The sequence below is a fragment of the Danio rerio genome, chromosome 12 (genome assembly GCF_049306965.1).
Source record: "Danio rerio strain Tuebingen ecotype United States chromosome 12, GRCz12tu, whole genome shotgun sequence".
NCBI classification, from domain to species: domain Eukaryota; kingdom Metazoa; phylum Chordata; class Actinopteri; order Cypriniformes; family Danionidae; genus Danio; species Danio rerio.
Window position 1 is genome coordinate 27,644,847 of NC_133187.1, and position 14,978 is coordinate 27,659,824.

Consider the following 14,978-nt stretch of genomic DNA (forward strand, 5'->3'; position numbering starts at 1 on the left):
TGACTTTTAGGTCAATACAACTGAACTGACTATATTTTACATTATATTTATATTTTACAATTATTTTTACAATTATTTTATTATTTTAATATTATTATTTTTGCTGTAAAATATACCTCATGAAATTAAAGACAGTCACATCAACATTTCTGCAGGAAGTTTTTCGGTGGCTGAAAAGCAGTTCCTTGGATATCGCCTATTAAAACACGGCCGAAGGAAAGGGAGATTTAAAAGTTGCGCGTGCGGGTTCCTCCTCCTCCTCCTAACCTTCCGCCTAGCTCGGCTCCTCTGAACACGCCGCTGCCTTTTAAAGCGTGAATCGGCATGAGCGCTGACACTTTGACACTGAACGAGGCAGGCTCAGGAGCAACTGTCGTCTCGTTCATTTACCCCCCTTCTCGTTTCCTTTTTCCATCTCGTCGATAACCCAGCATCATTTCATCTCTTCTTTCTCCACAGTACCGTAACTTTCAAAGCCCCTTGTCGCCATGTACCGGTATTTCGGGGAGCTGCTGACTCGCGGAGCGGGAAGCGCTCTGGCCTCGGGATGCGTCGAGTCCGCTCTGCCGGCTTCCTCGTCTCTGCTGCGGGTGCGCCACTACAGCGATGCCGCTGACAAGGAGGACGACCCCAACTTCTTCAGGATGGTGGAGGGCTTCTTTGACCGCGGCGCTACTATTGTCGAAAACAAACTGGTGGAGGACCTGAAGACCCGGGAGACGCCGGAGCAGAAGAGGAGCCGTGTGCGGGGAATCCTCAAGATCATCAAGCCCTGCAACCACGTCCTGAGCGTGTCCTTTCCCATCAAGAGAGACAACGGAGAATGGGAGGTTATCGAGGGTTACCGGGCACAACACAGCCAGCACAGAACACCCTGCAAGGGGGGTAAGATATCACTATTTATTTTTATTTAAGCAAAACGTGTGTTTGCAAGTGTTTTGTTCAACAAAAGGATTTACAGTTTCGGTTTGTGTTCATACTGATAGACAGTTGTTGACAATGACTCTCCTGATTATTATTCTCTTTTATTGATATGATGTTTGCACGTTTTGGGACAAATGCTGCTCTGCTTTTGCCTGGATTTGACCAGTTCTGTCTTGTCAATAATAAATCACCTTGGCAGACCTTGCACAGGTGTACATTTTACCTGGAGGTGGAGTCAGATACAGTATACACAGGAATTTAGGTTATTTTCCCCAAGATTGTGTATGTTAGTCATGTTACCAAATAGCATATCTAATCATTTAAAACCCTTTCCAGTTGAATAAATTAAATGATTTGCTTTAACAATATATTTTAACAGTACTCAACTTGGCATAGGAAATAAAATGCTTAATTACAGATCATGACAGCATAATCCAAAATACAAATTAGCCTACAATACTATTAATATTAATAATAGTAGTAGTATTAAATTAGCTTAATTATTACTCTTGTAATTTAACAACACCATCAGTCATATAATCAAAGGAAAATAAGTTGTTTAGATCATAACTTTGAATTGACAAATAAAGTGCTTCACGGAGCATGACAGCATAAAATAAAATGTTTTTTACTGTGTAGATTTTAAATTTCTGCTGAGATGAGATTTTGTCATTTAACAAAAATAAAAAATAAAATGAAATAAAACCTATGCATAATATTTAGGAATAGTTTTAAATAAAATTCACTATCCAGGTGGAATGGAATGTGAAACTCGTATGGCTACATCAAGTTTTCAGTGTGTGCTATGCTTTGTTATTTTGTGTTTGGATATCTGTGGTTTTTGTTTGAGCTCAGAATATGCTGCCTGCTTGACACGTTTATAGGTCATTCGTGCAAACAGCTCAGTCTTGCTAGTTACCCTGATTTTACCCTCATACTAAACAAAGGCAACAACTTATCTCAAGTGTATTGTGTGTTGTCAATACAAAGATTGATCATTCGGCCAAGTTCATTCACGTTGTATTAATAGAGTTTTTCCTGGATGCTGGCTGATTTGCAGGGTTAACATGTGAAACAGCATGTTATCTTTGTGATTTAGCAACATGCATATTCCAATAGTAAGGGGTTTTACATCCATACTCCTGTTGTAAATCATGTGGGGCCCACAGAATCACATTCATTGAGGCATTTTGAGTGGGAGGGTGAGGTGTCATCTTGGCATTGCATTGTGGGTGATTTGTAGGGTCATGTACCGTGAGAGATAGTTGTAGGCTGGATTTGGGGGGTTGGGTTCATGTGCTCTCCTTGTGCTTATATTTACATGCACAGTATATGAAGTGTGAGCTGAATATATGTCAGTAGGTGAAAAAACCCAAAGCTGCTTTACAGCACACTGTTTGGATGCTGTTGTCGTTTTTAGTGGTCTCTAACTCACTTGGCATATATATTTTACTGGAATATGTTAATGCTATAAGATATTTGAATTAAGATATATGAATGTGACTGCAGATAAGCAACATGTAGATTATGTAAATCAGTGGTTCTCAAATGTTTTTCATCAAGTACCACCTCAGAAAAAAAAATTGTCTCTCCAAGTACCACCAAAATGAGCAGCATTGAAATACAGTAGCGCATCAGGCCAAGTAAAGCAGCTACAACTCATATATGACATATTATATACATCATTTTTGATCAATTTTGAAATGTGTGTAGCATGTACATGACATATTTAGTTTCTCCGCGTACCACTAGAAGAAAGCCTGCAACCCACTAGTGGTACACGTACCACAGTTTGAGAACCAATGATGTACATGCAACACCAACTCATTAATGTGGGGATTTGAATCGCTTTTTTATCCTAAGTTGAGTTGCTTTGGATAAAAACAAAGCTAAATGAATAAATGTAAATGTCTGGAAAAGTGTTCTTGTTAATCTGTGCTTTGCTAATAATCCTTAATCTTAAAGGCCACATCTACCCACTAGAAAGATAATGGTTAAGTTATTCAAAAATAGTACTTGGCCTGAAATGAGAAATTACCCTCTTTACTAAATGCGATTAAAACAGCATATGCAGTATACATCTTCTATTTTTTTTTTTTCATTTAAAGAGATATTCATCCACAACTTTCAATTTGCTGTTAATTAACTCACTCTCAGACCATCCAAGCAGTAGGGGAACCTTTTCTCATTAATAGAGCAGATTAGCTAAAGATAAGAAAAGATTTTAGCTGAAACTGTAGCTGAAACTACCTGCACTTTGAGAGTCAAAAACATATAAAGGTAAAACTAAATGAATCCTATATGCATACATACAATACATTCGTATAAAGTCATATAAAGTGAAGTACTCACGCACTTAAAAAGCTGAACATTATTTACAACCTTTTATCCATACAAACTGATGATGACTCTTGTTTTTTATAAAGGTAGCAGCATGCAGGATAGCATTTTGATAGACAACATTACACAAGCATCCTTTCTGTCTGTTGTAAACAAACTAGTGTTGTCACGATACTGAATTTTAAACGCATTGGTACTGAAATTTTAAAAACAATCATTTCCCGCTAACATTTAAGCGTTGAGCGCCAGAAATGAGTTTTTCAGAAATGAGTTTGATTGGCATTGAAGGTCATCAGTTTACCACCCTTCACTTCTGTTTGTCAAGTGGAAACACATACTGCAAAAGGACATTGGAGCATTTTAAAGCCACAAAGATCAGCTGCTCTGTCTATGAGCTGACGTATGAGCGATCTGCTGATGAATTGACTGGGCTTCGCGACTTAAAATGCTCCAGTTGGTACCAAAATTTGTCATCACTATATTATGGTCCCTTTAACACATTTTGTTGAATTTAAATTGCATTGCATCAACATGGCAACTAATTCTAATTAGATTATAAGTAGACTGTTAGGTTGGGTTTATGGGTTAGTGTAAGTTGACATGTACGTGCAAAGTTTATAGTCAGTTTAATGCCTATTGGAGGAACAGTATCAACAGATATTTAGCAGACAGTCTACTAATACTCAGCTGAGAAGTAATTGGCATAAAGTTGCAATGTAACTTTTAGCCAACAAAATAGCGACCATCAAAATAAAGTGTTACCCAAAATTACAGTATTGTGAAAACACTAAAACTGTGTCAACTAATTGTGTATTTGCACATTTTCTTTAATCTCACGTTTACAAGTTCTTGTTTTTCTGTCTGCATTTTTATTAAATGCAACCTTTAGTTCTCAAAATCCAATGAACAGTTGATGTGTGGAATCTCACTTCTTCGTCTTTTTTTGCTTTCAATAATTCATTTTATTTGGATTCACATCACAATACAGAAGCTTTGTCGCTATACATCTGTTCCACTTCAACTTTATTAAACGTCTTCTATGAGCATCCAGTGATCATATTTAATCATCGCATAACATGAACACTAAATTGCATAACATTATTTGCTACTCAAAAACCAATGCTGGCTAAAGCAAATTAATTCTTAGTATACAGACTTTCCCCCGCTAATTGAATATCATGCATGCAAATGTTGCCTTTTGGTGTCAGTTGCCCCATTTAAACTTGGCAAGCAGAAAGGGGACCACCTTGGGTGAACTAGAAAACCAGTCGATCAGAAAACCTCACCAACCATGAATGATTTTGCATGTTCAGTTAAAGCATAGTTAACATTTGCAAAAGTCATAAGCTAACAAATCAGCTGACATCAATTGCAGTACCCTTAATCATTTATGTGATTCAGACCCTTGTTCTGACAAAATTACTGACAAAGTGCTGTGATTTGACATTATCTATGTGTAATAGACAAGGTTAGTTACACATTACAAAGTACAAGAGCAATTCAGCCAGTCCATAACCTCAGCTAATGCCTGTGTGCGTTTCATCATCCATATCATCAGCCAAAGTCATGCAAGCGAATGTGGGAATCACTGGTTCAGCAGAAACATTTTGGCCGCATATCCAGTATGTGCAAGAGTAATGGAAAAAAAAGATGACATGAGTCAGAAAGTGCACATCCTGGTTCTGATGAAGCACATTTAGCTCGCTAGGTGGAGTTGAAGGAGATGCTCGGAAGGCTTTGTGCGTTTTCTTCCCCCCACCCCCCATCCATTGGATACAGTAGGTGATCTATGCTGAGTCATTCCTCCACTTAAAAACCCCCACCATCTCTCACACCGGCTTTCCTTCCGCTCTCTGTATAGACCATTTCAAACATAGCAGAAAAAGCACATCTGTTCAGCTGGTGAGCTGTTAAATGCAGAGCAAAAGACGCCCACAGAGACTGTTTTTCAGCAGTAAAAGACATTATGTTCTGTGGTTGCATATCTCATTTGGCCTGAGCGTTGGCTGCTTTGAGTAATATTATGAAAATTATATATGATTAAAACATTACAGCACATAATTGTACTAATTTGGGTCAGACGTCCTCATCTGTGTTTAGAAGCACTGTGACTTATTGCAGTCATTATGGCCCAATTCTAACCTCAACCCTTTCCCTTACCCCTACCACTTGTTTTAACTTGTAGGACTAAGGGGATGGGCTAGATAGCCCTTGAAACTGCTATTTTTTTAGGACCATATTCGAAAAAAGGGGTAAGTAAATTTCCCTGAATACACCATCTACAACAGCAGCATGGCTGCACACAGAAGTCGGTAGATACACAAATTAGTATTTTTTTGTCATTTATTAAGAATTTTCACAACAAACGAGCGTACGTTTTAATACATTCATAACCACATTCATGGTTTACCATCATGCTTTAAAAAACATTAAAAATGCTAAATTTCGCTATGTATCATCCCTAATAATAACTCCAGTATAGTGTTTCGTTAACATATTTTTACATCTGTCACTTGATGACACTCAAATACTATGTCAGAAAAGTGTAGCAGCTGGGAATGACCTTTTTACAGTGTCTGGTATAATGTTAATGTTGTTTTTGTGTGTTTACATAGATGAATATGGCCACTGTGTAAATGCACAGTACAGTTACGAGCTTATTGCCACATTATATTGCCTATTGTATAGACAAAATAAAGTCTTATCATTTGTGGTGTCACAAAAGAAATGTACAGTTTACAGTAAGTCTGTTTCATAATTTATATGATCAGAATATTACACACCATTACAGGGATGCAGAGAGAAACATGAATAACAGCATTGTGAGAAGTTGCAGTTTTTACAGTATACTAATGATTCTGTTTTGAATTCCGTGTTGCAATATTTTATGTTTGGCCTATAATCATTAATTATTGAAAAGATTCACTAACATTTTCCCTGAACTAAATAAAGTGGGATATATGACCGCATTTGATTGATTGAGCACATTTCTGAGTATATACTTTAAAATGTAAAAGAAAAAAGCATGTGTATATACTGGATACTATTATTTATGGAATTTACAGGTATTGTGAAATTTATAGTTATGAGGATATGAGATGACTTACACCACCGGTCAAAAGTTTGAGGTCAGTTTTTTTTATGTTTTTTTTTAAGGTTTTTTTTTTTTTTTAAATAAAATTGTTTTGTTCATCAAAGTGGCATTTATTTATATATTTTTGTCAATTAAGTTTTATTGAAGACACCTGTTCAGAAAGAAAAGGATTCTTGGTTTTACATATTTTGTCCTCATATAACATGGGCAAAGCAAATAAAAATAAAAAAGCAAAAACAATATGAAAATCATAATAATAAATAAATGAACAAATAAACACCCACATAGCAAGCCAACTTGTTATAAGAACCTGTTTTAGAGGAATGATGCATTATTCCACAAGGTTTTTTTTCAAGGTAACAAATAAAATAATTCTAAATTTTTCCAAATTGTTTGAGTTTTCTTTTCAAATAGTGTGTAATTCGCTCCAAATGTAACAGAGGTCATTTCTCCAAGCCACATTTTACATTTAGGGGATCCCTTTTTTTCTCAAAACAGTAGCAGTAGCTACTTAGCAGAAGTTAAACAGTATGAGAGCAATTTATATTGTGTATTTAAGGCAGCATTTATTAAACATACAGTAAGAAAAAATGTTAAATTGTTAATTTGTTTATTAAATATTTATTTATTACTTATTGTATGTAGTTTCAAATGAAACTATAACTCCAGTCATTATTACCATTTCCTCTAATGATAATAATAATAATAATAATAATAATAATAATAATAATAATAATTAATATTGGACTGATTTCTGAAGTATCATATAACTCTAAAGACTGGAGTAATGAAGCTGAAAATTCATCTATAAAATCACTGGAAAAAATAATTTAATTAAATTTATAAACTACTTTTTAACAGTTATTTTATAGTGCAATAACATTTCATAATTTTACCATTTTTACTGTATTTGATTAAATAAATGCAGCCTCGGGAAGCAAGAGAAGCTTATTTTGACTGGTAGTATGTGTATTGAATAATGTGAGATTTCTGATCGACCAGCCCTAGTATCATACATTATTCCCAGCCTTATTTTCTACAAGATGGAAATGTGTGTTGTTGCATTGTTAATGAGATTGATGCATCTGCCAGGCTGTGTAGCAGTGTTTGTTGGAGACAGTCACACTCGTTCATACAGTCAGTCAAGATTCATTATGCTGCCTGCATGCTGAAGAAGGTGACTGAATCATTGCAGCCTCTGGCTCAATACACACATACTCAAAACTACAGTCAAACAGTGACTGCCAACATTTGACATTCACATACCCTTTACCTCACCAGGTTGGAACATTATGCACTTTCTTTTTCAATATTTTGTAATGTACTATTTGCACAATTTGGAAAAATGGCCTTTCCAGTTTACAAACATATTTAACACATAAATAAACCCTAAAAACACAGGTCGTCACAACCTACAATTTACAAAAATTCTGTGCAGTGTGTAAAGAACTAGTCAACAAGCCAATCTGTAGTTGATGATAAAGTGTTTAAGCTGTTGTTACATTTGCCGACCGTAATGAGTATTTTGTTGCTGTTTTGTTACTTTGGACAAAATTGATATTAAATATACAAAAAAAAAAAAAAAAACTAAGTATTTTGTCACTCCTGAAAATTTTCAGTGTTTACATGGCCTGTAAAAAATTATACTAAAATTGTATTATAATAGTCAAATTTATTTTGTTAAGCTTGAAGTCAAATTTAATTGTAATTATTAATTCTTATCTAATAGGAATTAAGTTGTGCAGTGGAAGCGTGTTTTTATTTATTTATTTTTTTATGATGGATTTTGTAATGTGCATTATTCAAAATGACAGGAGTTTTTTTTTACCATTGTTTAGAAGGGGCTTGACAGCAAAGAGTTTTAGCAAAAGCTTGAGTATAGCTTTATAAATTTGATCTCTCAATCAAAAGCTACATTTTCCATCAGATTTACAAGTCTTGTAAATGTGCTGCCAGTGATCGTGATTTTGTTTTACCCCATTGCCCATCTCTAAATAACTTGGCAAGTCTTCAAAATTTTAAACATTTGCAACAGTAAATTTGAGTGCACAGTTAAAGTGTCCCTTTGGTTATGGATCCACTGAAGGTCAATTTTTACAACAATGAATGAATCGGGTCCTGTTTGCTAGTCTACATGTTGTGACAATTAAATAAAAAAGAGACTCTTACTGATCAAGAGACAGTCTTACAAGATTTAATTCCAAAAAGATTTTATTCTTTGCAAAGAATAGGTTTGACAGTCGTACAGGTACACCGGTTGCTGGTGAGTGTGACAAAGGCTATTCAGACATCAGGTTTTATCTTGTTCTGTATCTAGTTAGATTTATAGAAATCAATGTTTTAATAATAAATAAAATGACATTTTCAACCACAATGCTAATTTGCAATTTTTAACCAATATTTCTTAAGTGCTGTTTCCCAAGTGCTGTTTTTAGCACATTTTTAAACATAACAATTTTATAAACTAATTAAGTAACTAATTTATTTAGCCTTTCTCATGAGGTCAATAAATAACATTTTACTTATTATTTGGAAAAGATACTAGTAATCAGCATAAAGCACATTTTAAGGGCTAAAGCTAACTAGGCAAGTCAAGTTTTAATTTTTGTTTGTTCTGTAGCCAAATTGAAAAAAATTAAAAAATAAACAAATCTTTAGAGGAAAGGCTGGACAATACAGCAAAAACATCACGATATATTGTTTTATATCAATTGGTATTGATCATTATTTAATTATTTATTATTTATTTGTATTTTTTTTACAATCCATTTAGGAATATTAGGATTTTTTTGCTAACACTTTACAATAAGGTTCATTAGTTAATCCATTTACTAACATGAACTAATCACGAACAACACTTGTACAGCATTTATTAATCATAATTGAACATTTACTAATGCATTATTAACATCCAAGTCTATGCTTGTTAACATTAGTTAATGCACCATGAGTTTACATGAACTAACAATAAACTACTGTATTTTCATTAACTAACGTTAACTAACATGAACAAATACAGTAGTAAATGTATTGTTCATTGTTTGTTCATGTTAGTAAATGCATTAATTAACATTAACTAATGAACCTTATTGTAAAGTGTGACCATTTTTTTAATTTATTTATTTAACCACTTTATTTTAATTTACCAACATTACTAGGGCATTAATAATTGATTAACTCATCTCTTATGTTTTAAAATAAAATAAACACAAGTGTTAAAGAGACTCCAAAACTTGAGTAAATAAAATGTTACAAAGTGTGTGCAATGGTAAAGTGTAAATGCTGAACAATCAAAGCAAACTTTAAGGTGAATCAACATCTGTAAGGTGTCAATAATAATGATACGGTAAACCTCAAAGTCTGTAAACAAAACAAATTATGGTAAATCTTAGCGTTCAAGTAAAGGATCCAACCATCATTATTTAAATACATACTGCAACATTACAAATTGTGAAGTTGAATGATTACATTACCCTATGCAAAACAAAAATTGTGGCTAGGATGCACAAGAACAGAAACCAAAAATCCACTCTGGCGACATCCTTACATCTTTTTTTTTATTTAGAACCTCCTCTCTACGCGTGTTTTTATTCTGACCTGAGGTGGTGATGATGCAAGACCAGAGTCTGGTCAAATGTTGCATCTAAAAGCAAGTGAAAAGAAAATGTGGATTCCTTCACCATTTCAATGCGTTTTGCACTTGCGCTCCAATGGCATCTCTCGTAACTAAGCGTCCATCAACCGTTTTTTTCAGAGGATGACATGCATACCATTGCTGCAGCTCCGATACAAGTTTTATTTTTGGAGAAAATGAAAAAGCATTGCAGTGTTTGTGTCTCTGTGTATTTCTGAGGATATTATTCTACCATTATTAGAGGATTAGTTAGTTGTACTTGCCTAAATTGCTGTGCGCACACTGCGTTCTGGGAAGTTTAGATGTTTTCAACTAGGTGTAAGTTACTTGTAAAATGCGAGCACGTCACGTGCATGCTGCTTGCTCACCATGTGCGCGTCGCTCCCTGTTTGCGCATGCAAGCCGTGTGCCTCGATTTGAAAAATTTTAAAGGCATTCCTTCCAAGGCACACACTCAGCAGACACATTTTGATAAAACTTAAAGTAACCAATGAACCAAATTTTTTTGACAATGGTGTTCGGTCAATAATTACCGATACCGTTTTATCGGCCCAGCCCTATTTAGGGGGTTAATAATTTTGACTTTAAAATTCATTTAAAAAATTAAAATACTCCTTAATTCTAGCCATATTTAAAGATATAAGAATATAATGGGAAATAATTGGAATAGTATACTATAGTATACTAATAGTATATATGTAAAAGGAAAAGTCAGGAGGGCTGATCATTTTGCCTTCAACTGTGCCATAGTTTGCTCAAAGTGTGGTGTAGTGTATAGCATGTACAGTTATGTGCCCTTGAGGTCATGTCCATGCTGTTGCTATAGCTTTAGGAAACCAACATAAGGCGCCAGTATCTCTAGAAGGCAGTGCAACGGCAACACCTGTTTTAATGGAGCATGACCACAGCACACAAGTTGGACTGGAATTTTATCTGCATAGCTGGAAAGGGTGACCTGTGTTCTTACAACATGAAATTGTGCAAAAGAGCATACAACAAATGCCTAAAATGGTCTTTTTATTGAATTATTACTAAACTAAATAGTTTGAAAAATAGCTATTCTCCATTAGTACTGCTGCGGTTTAGATTGTCAGTCAAGACCAGTCATACAATGAATGTGGTGATGTCTTTGTATTCCATTCTGTTTTTCCTTCAGTCAATTCAGCATGAAGACACAGTTTGCAAAACCAGCCAAGAGCCTGTGTAGCTTCACAGAGCGTCTGTTTGTTTAAGCCAATTGTGTGTGTGTTTTTGAGGTTTGATCTTCATTGGTTGGTACAGGAAAGATCTGCTGGAGCTTTAAAGCCCAATTGACTCTGTTATGGCTGTGATTAAGTCCGGTTTCATGAGTGCTTTTGCCTTTCTTTTTTTCAGGTATCCGATACAGCATGGATGTGTCTGTGGATGAGGTAAAAGCTTTGGCTTCCTTGATGACTTACAAGTGTGCTGTTGTAGGTAAGATTTGTCTTTTCCCAGCATCAAACTGGGGTAAATTCTTTATTTGACAAATTGGTGAATTGTTCAGAAAGGTCTTCATTCTCCACAGACTCATAGATTTCACATTATTTTTTTTCTAGATGTGCCATTTGGTGGAGCTAAAGCTGGAGTCAAAATCAACCCCAGGAATTACTCTGTAAGTGTCCAACACACATGTATAGACTTTGAGCACACAAACTCCTAAAATAACTCTGTCCATGGGCTGTTTGCTTTTTGTTCGTGGGCTTGATGAAGTGGAAACACTTTGATGTTGTTAGTCAGACGATTGGACAAACCCCTTAATCTGTTTGTAACTTGTGTTAAACAGTTTTTAATGAATGTATATTTTTAAATGGTACGTTTTTCTTCAGGAAATAGTTCATGGGAAATGTTTAAAATGGTCTTGTTTGAAAATGTTAGAATATTTTTTAGTAATTAAATTAGATAATCTTTTAAGACTTTTTATAAGTTTTGTTGTTTGTATGTTTTTGTACAATGCATGATTTTTAACAAACAGTTTGGATTGATTGTAATTTACATATTGAATACTTAGTACAAGTCAGTGCTTGTACTATAGACTTTACTACACATAGACTTTACTTGGACAAGCCACCCAAGTATAATAACGGCCGCCCAGGTATATTTAGGGTGCTTTCACACCTGTGAATCGATTCAGTTGGTCCGAAACAGGGATTAAAATTGTTACATTGTTGCCCTTTGCTCTTGGTGTGTGGTTCGCTTTCAGACTGCATAGTTTCTAAACGGACCTAAAGAGCTAAAACAAGTCACATTTGAGTAAACTCTCCTCACATTGTTCAGAGATTTACAGTATATTTAGCAGAGTCCCGCTCAGCTGTCAGGAGTTGTGGTGGTTTAGTGGTGTTTGACAGGGTGCGCGCGACGTGTCTGAAGAGCAAGGAAGTATGCGGTGGGAAGGGGTAAGAAGGGTGCACGACGTATTTAGGAGATTATCACTCGTATGCGGGCATCCGGGATTCTCTGTGCATTTGCGGGAGACCCCCGAAACTTCCGGGAGACTTGGGATGTCTGTTGAATGACCTCCCGCCCTACTAATAATTCTCTTCATAGCTGTATGCCTGTAAAATGTCCATAAAACACTGTGATATAACCGGACTGAGATCGTATCGCTTACAATCAAGCCAAGACCACTTCATTCAAGCGATCTCGGAGCGATTGTTTTGGTGAGGATCAGAGCTCGATTGGTGGTTTCACATATGCAAACGAACCGCGCTAACTGGGCAAATGAGACGGGTTCCGAAACAAAAGTCTAGGTGTGAAAGCACCCCAAGTGACCCTTTGTTTTTTTTTTTTTTTTTTTTTTAATTACTTTTTTAACATTCTGTTCCACTTTTTTGTATCCACCCAATGAAAACAAACATCTGCAAACGATTAAGTAGTGAAAAAACTTCTCTCTTTTACTCGTTTCATACTGCTCGTTCTGTGTGCACGAGACACTCAGAAGAACACACCCACAGACTGTCTCACGTGCTCTGCAGACCCACATAGACCCGAACCTTTTTGCGTCCAGCCAGGGTGTCTAAATCTATTAAAATGTCTAGGATTTGGTTTTGCTTTCGTTTTCGTCAATTTTATGTGCACCAAGACATTGAGCAATTCATTATTTAATCTAAACGATACAGAAAAACTTTACTAAATACTCGGAAAGGACGAAATTACACCTAAATTGGCTGCAGAAAGTTTGTACACCATTAGAAATGAGTAATCAACTCATTTGTCTCATTTAAATAATCTACACGTTTTATTGTAATTATAATCATTTTTTATTCAATTTTTCTGTCATTTGTTTCTCATTTGCTGTATATTTTATTAATTTGATGATGTCAATATATTACATGTTTTATACATCTAAAATTCTTTGGTAATACTGTACAAAATGTCATGCCATCAAAGCAACCTGAATCTGAATGAGATCAGATTTGACCTGTCATTGGGTGCACTTGGTTCCTGAAATGCATTAAAGAGAAATGGTGGAATTTTTTATTTCAACAGTTTTATTTTACTTTAACCCACTAAAAAGTTTTAAAAAGATAACAATACCAATAGTGTTAAAAATCAAATTATGTTTTGTTTGCTGCATACAGTTAGCTATTTATGTGCTGTAGGTAAAAGGTAAAAAGTTTTACAGCAGTAGAATTATGCTTGTATTGTTGGTTTCATTAATGTACATGTTGATTCTGTGGTCCTTTCTGAATCTTCATGCTAAATGGAACAAAATCATTTTCTCTTTTTCTTGAACTGAGCTTGTTTTTGCTGCTTATTGCTGCTTTATATCCAGTTATTTGTCTGTTAATTATTGATTTTTTTTCTCTTTTAAACCATTTTTGTAAGAAGTGACTTCAGACAAATGAAAATATTTTAAAAAGTACCCCTTAATGCAGGGCTGCCCAAACTTTTTCTTATGATGAGCCAAAAAACAAACTTGATTGAGGGCTGTGGCCCCAAGGTAAAAATACTAAGCTGTATTGCAAAGTTTCCATGAATTAAAAATAAATAGAAAACATTACTTCAGGTATATTAACTAATCCATTATATACATTTAAATTTTTTTATAATCAACCTATTATAATGAAAACATAACAATTCCATTATAAAATTATGGTGTTTAATGCTGAATACAAGCTGCACCTGCCTTCATTTACAACATTTAATTAAAGTTTTTTTCTGTTTTTTTATTATTTTTTTGTAGTTAAAAAATAAAGCTAACAAATGAAAGCGTATGTTAAATTAGAAATGAGGATGTGTATTAAAACCATTAACCCCAAAATTCTGGGATGGTATGGCAGGCCAAATTAAAAGTGACAACGGGCCAACTTTGGCCCGCAGACCCTAGTTTGGGCATCTCTGCTGTAATGCAAACAAATAACATTAAAATTCAGTTATTTTGCTCCTAAATCTGTCAAATGTTATAAAAATAGTGTTTGACTTTTGTAATGTGGGAAACCACTTTTGATTTATGCTTTAAATTCATTTTGACTCTTTTTTTGCTCTTCAGGATAATGAGTTGGAGAAGATCACAAGAAGGTTCACAATTGAACTGGCCAAAAAGGGATTCATTGGTGAGTATACTGCATTATTTATACTTTTTGCACTATTTTTTTATAAATTTTTTTAATGACATGACACTCACCACACTTAACACACTCGCATGAATGCAGTTAGGGCAGGGGTTCCAAACTCCTGGAGAGCCGGTGTCCTGCAGATTTTAGCTCCATACTTGCAGGTGTGTTGAAGCAAGTTGTTTCTAGAAAGCCTGGTAGGAGCTTGATTATCAAGCCCAAGTGTGTCTGATTTGGGTTGGAACTAAACTTTGCATGACACTGGCCCTACAGAACTGAGTTTTGCACCCCTGAGTTGGGGTTAAGATTTTTAGGGTTAATAGATTTTTAAGAAGTTCTAGTCATTTTGGTTGCACTGAATTTATCAAAAGTAACAGTAGCAACCCTCCCCCCTTTTTTGTTGGAAATATGC

General features: G+C 35.0%; 1 protein-coding gene across 1 annotated transcript in view; it reads left to right on the forward strand.

Moving 5' to 3' along the window:
* Positions 1-272: 272 nt before the first annotated feature.
* The window catches only part of glud1b (glutamate dehydrogenase 1b), a 36,254-nt gene continuing 21,548 nt past the window's right edge, over positions 273-14,978 (forward strand). Inside the window, 4 exon segments of the mRNA NM_199545.4 lie at positions 273-885; positions 11,367-11,447; positions 11,570-11,625; positions 14,503-14,566. Coding sequence (NP_955839.2) covers positions 489-885; positions 11,367-11,447; positions 11,570-11,625; positions 14,503-14,566 — 598 coding nt within the window. The 5' untranslated portion in view covers positions 273-488.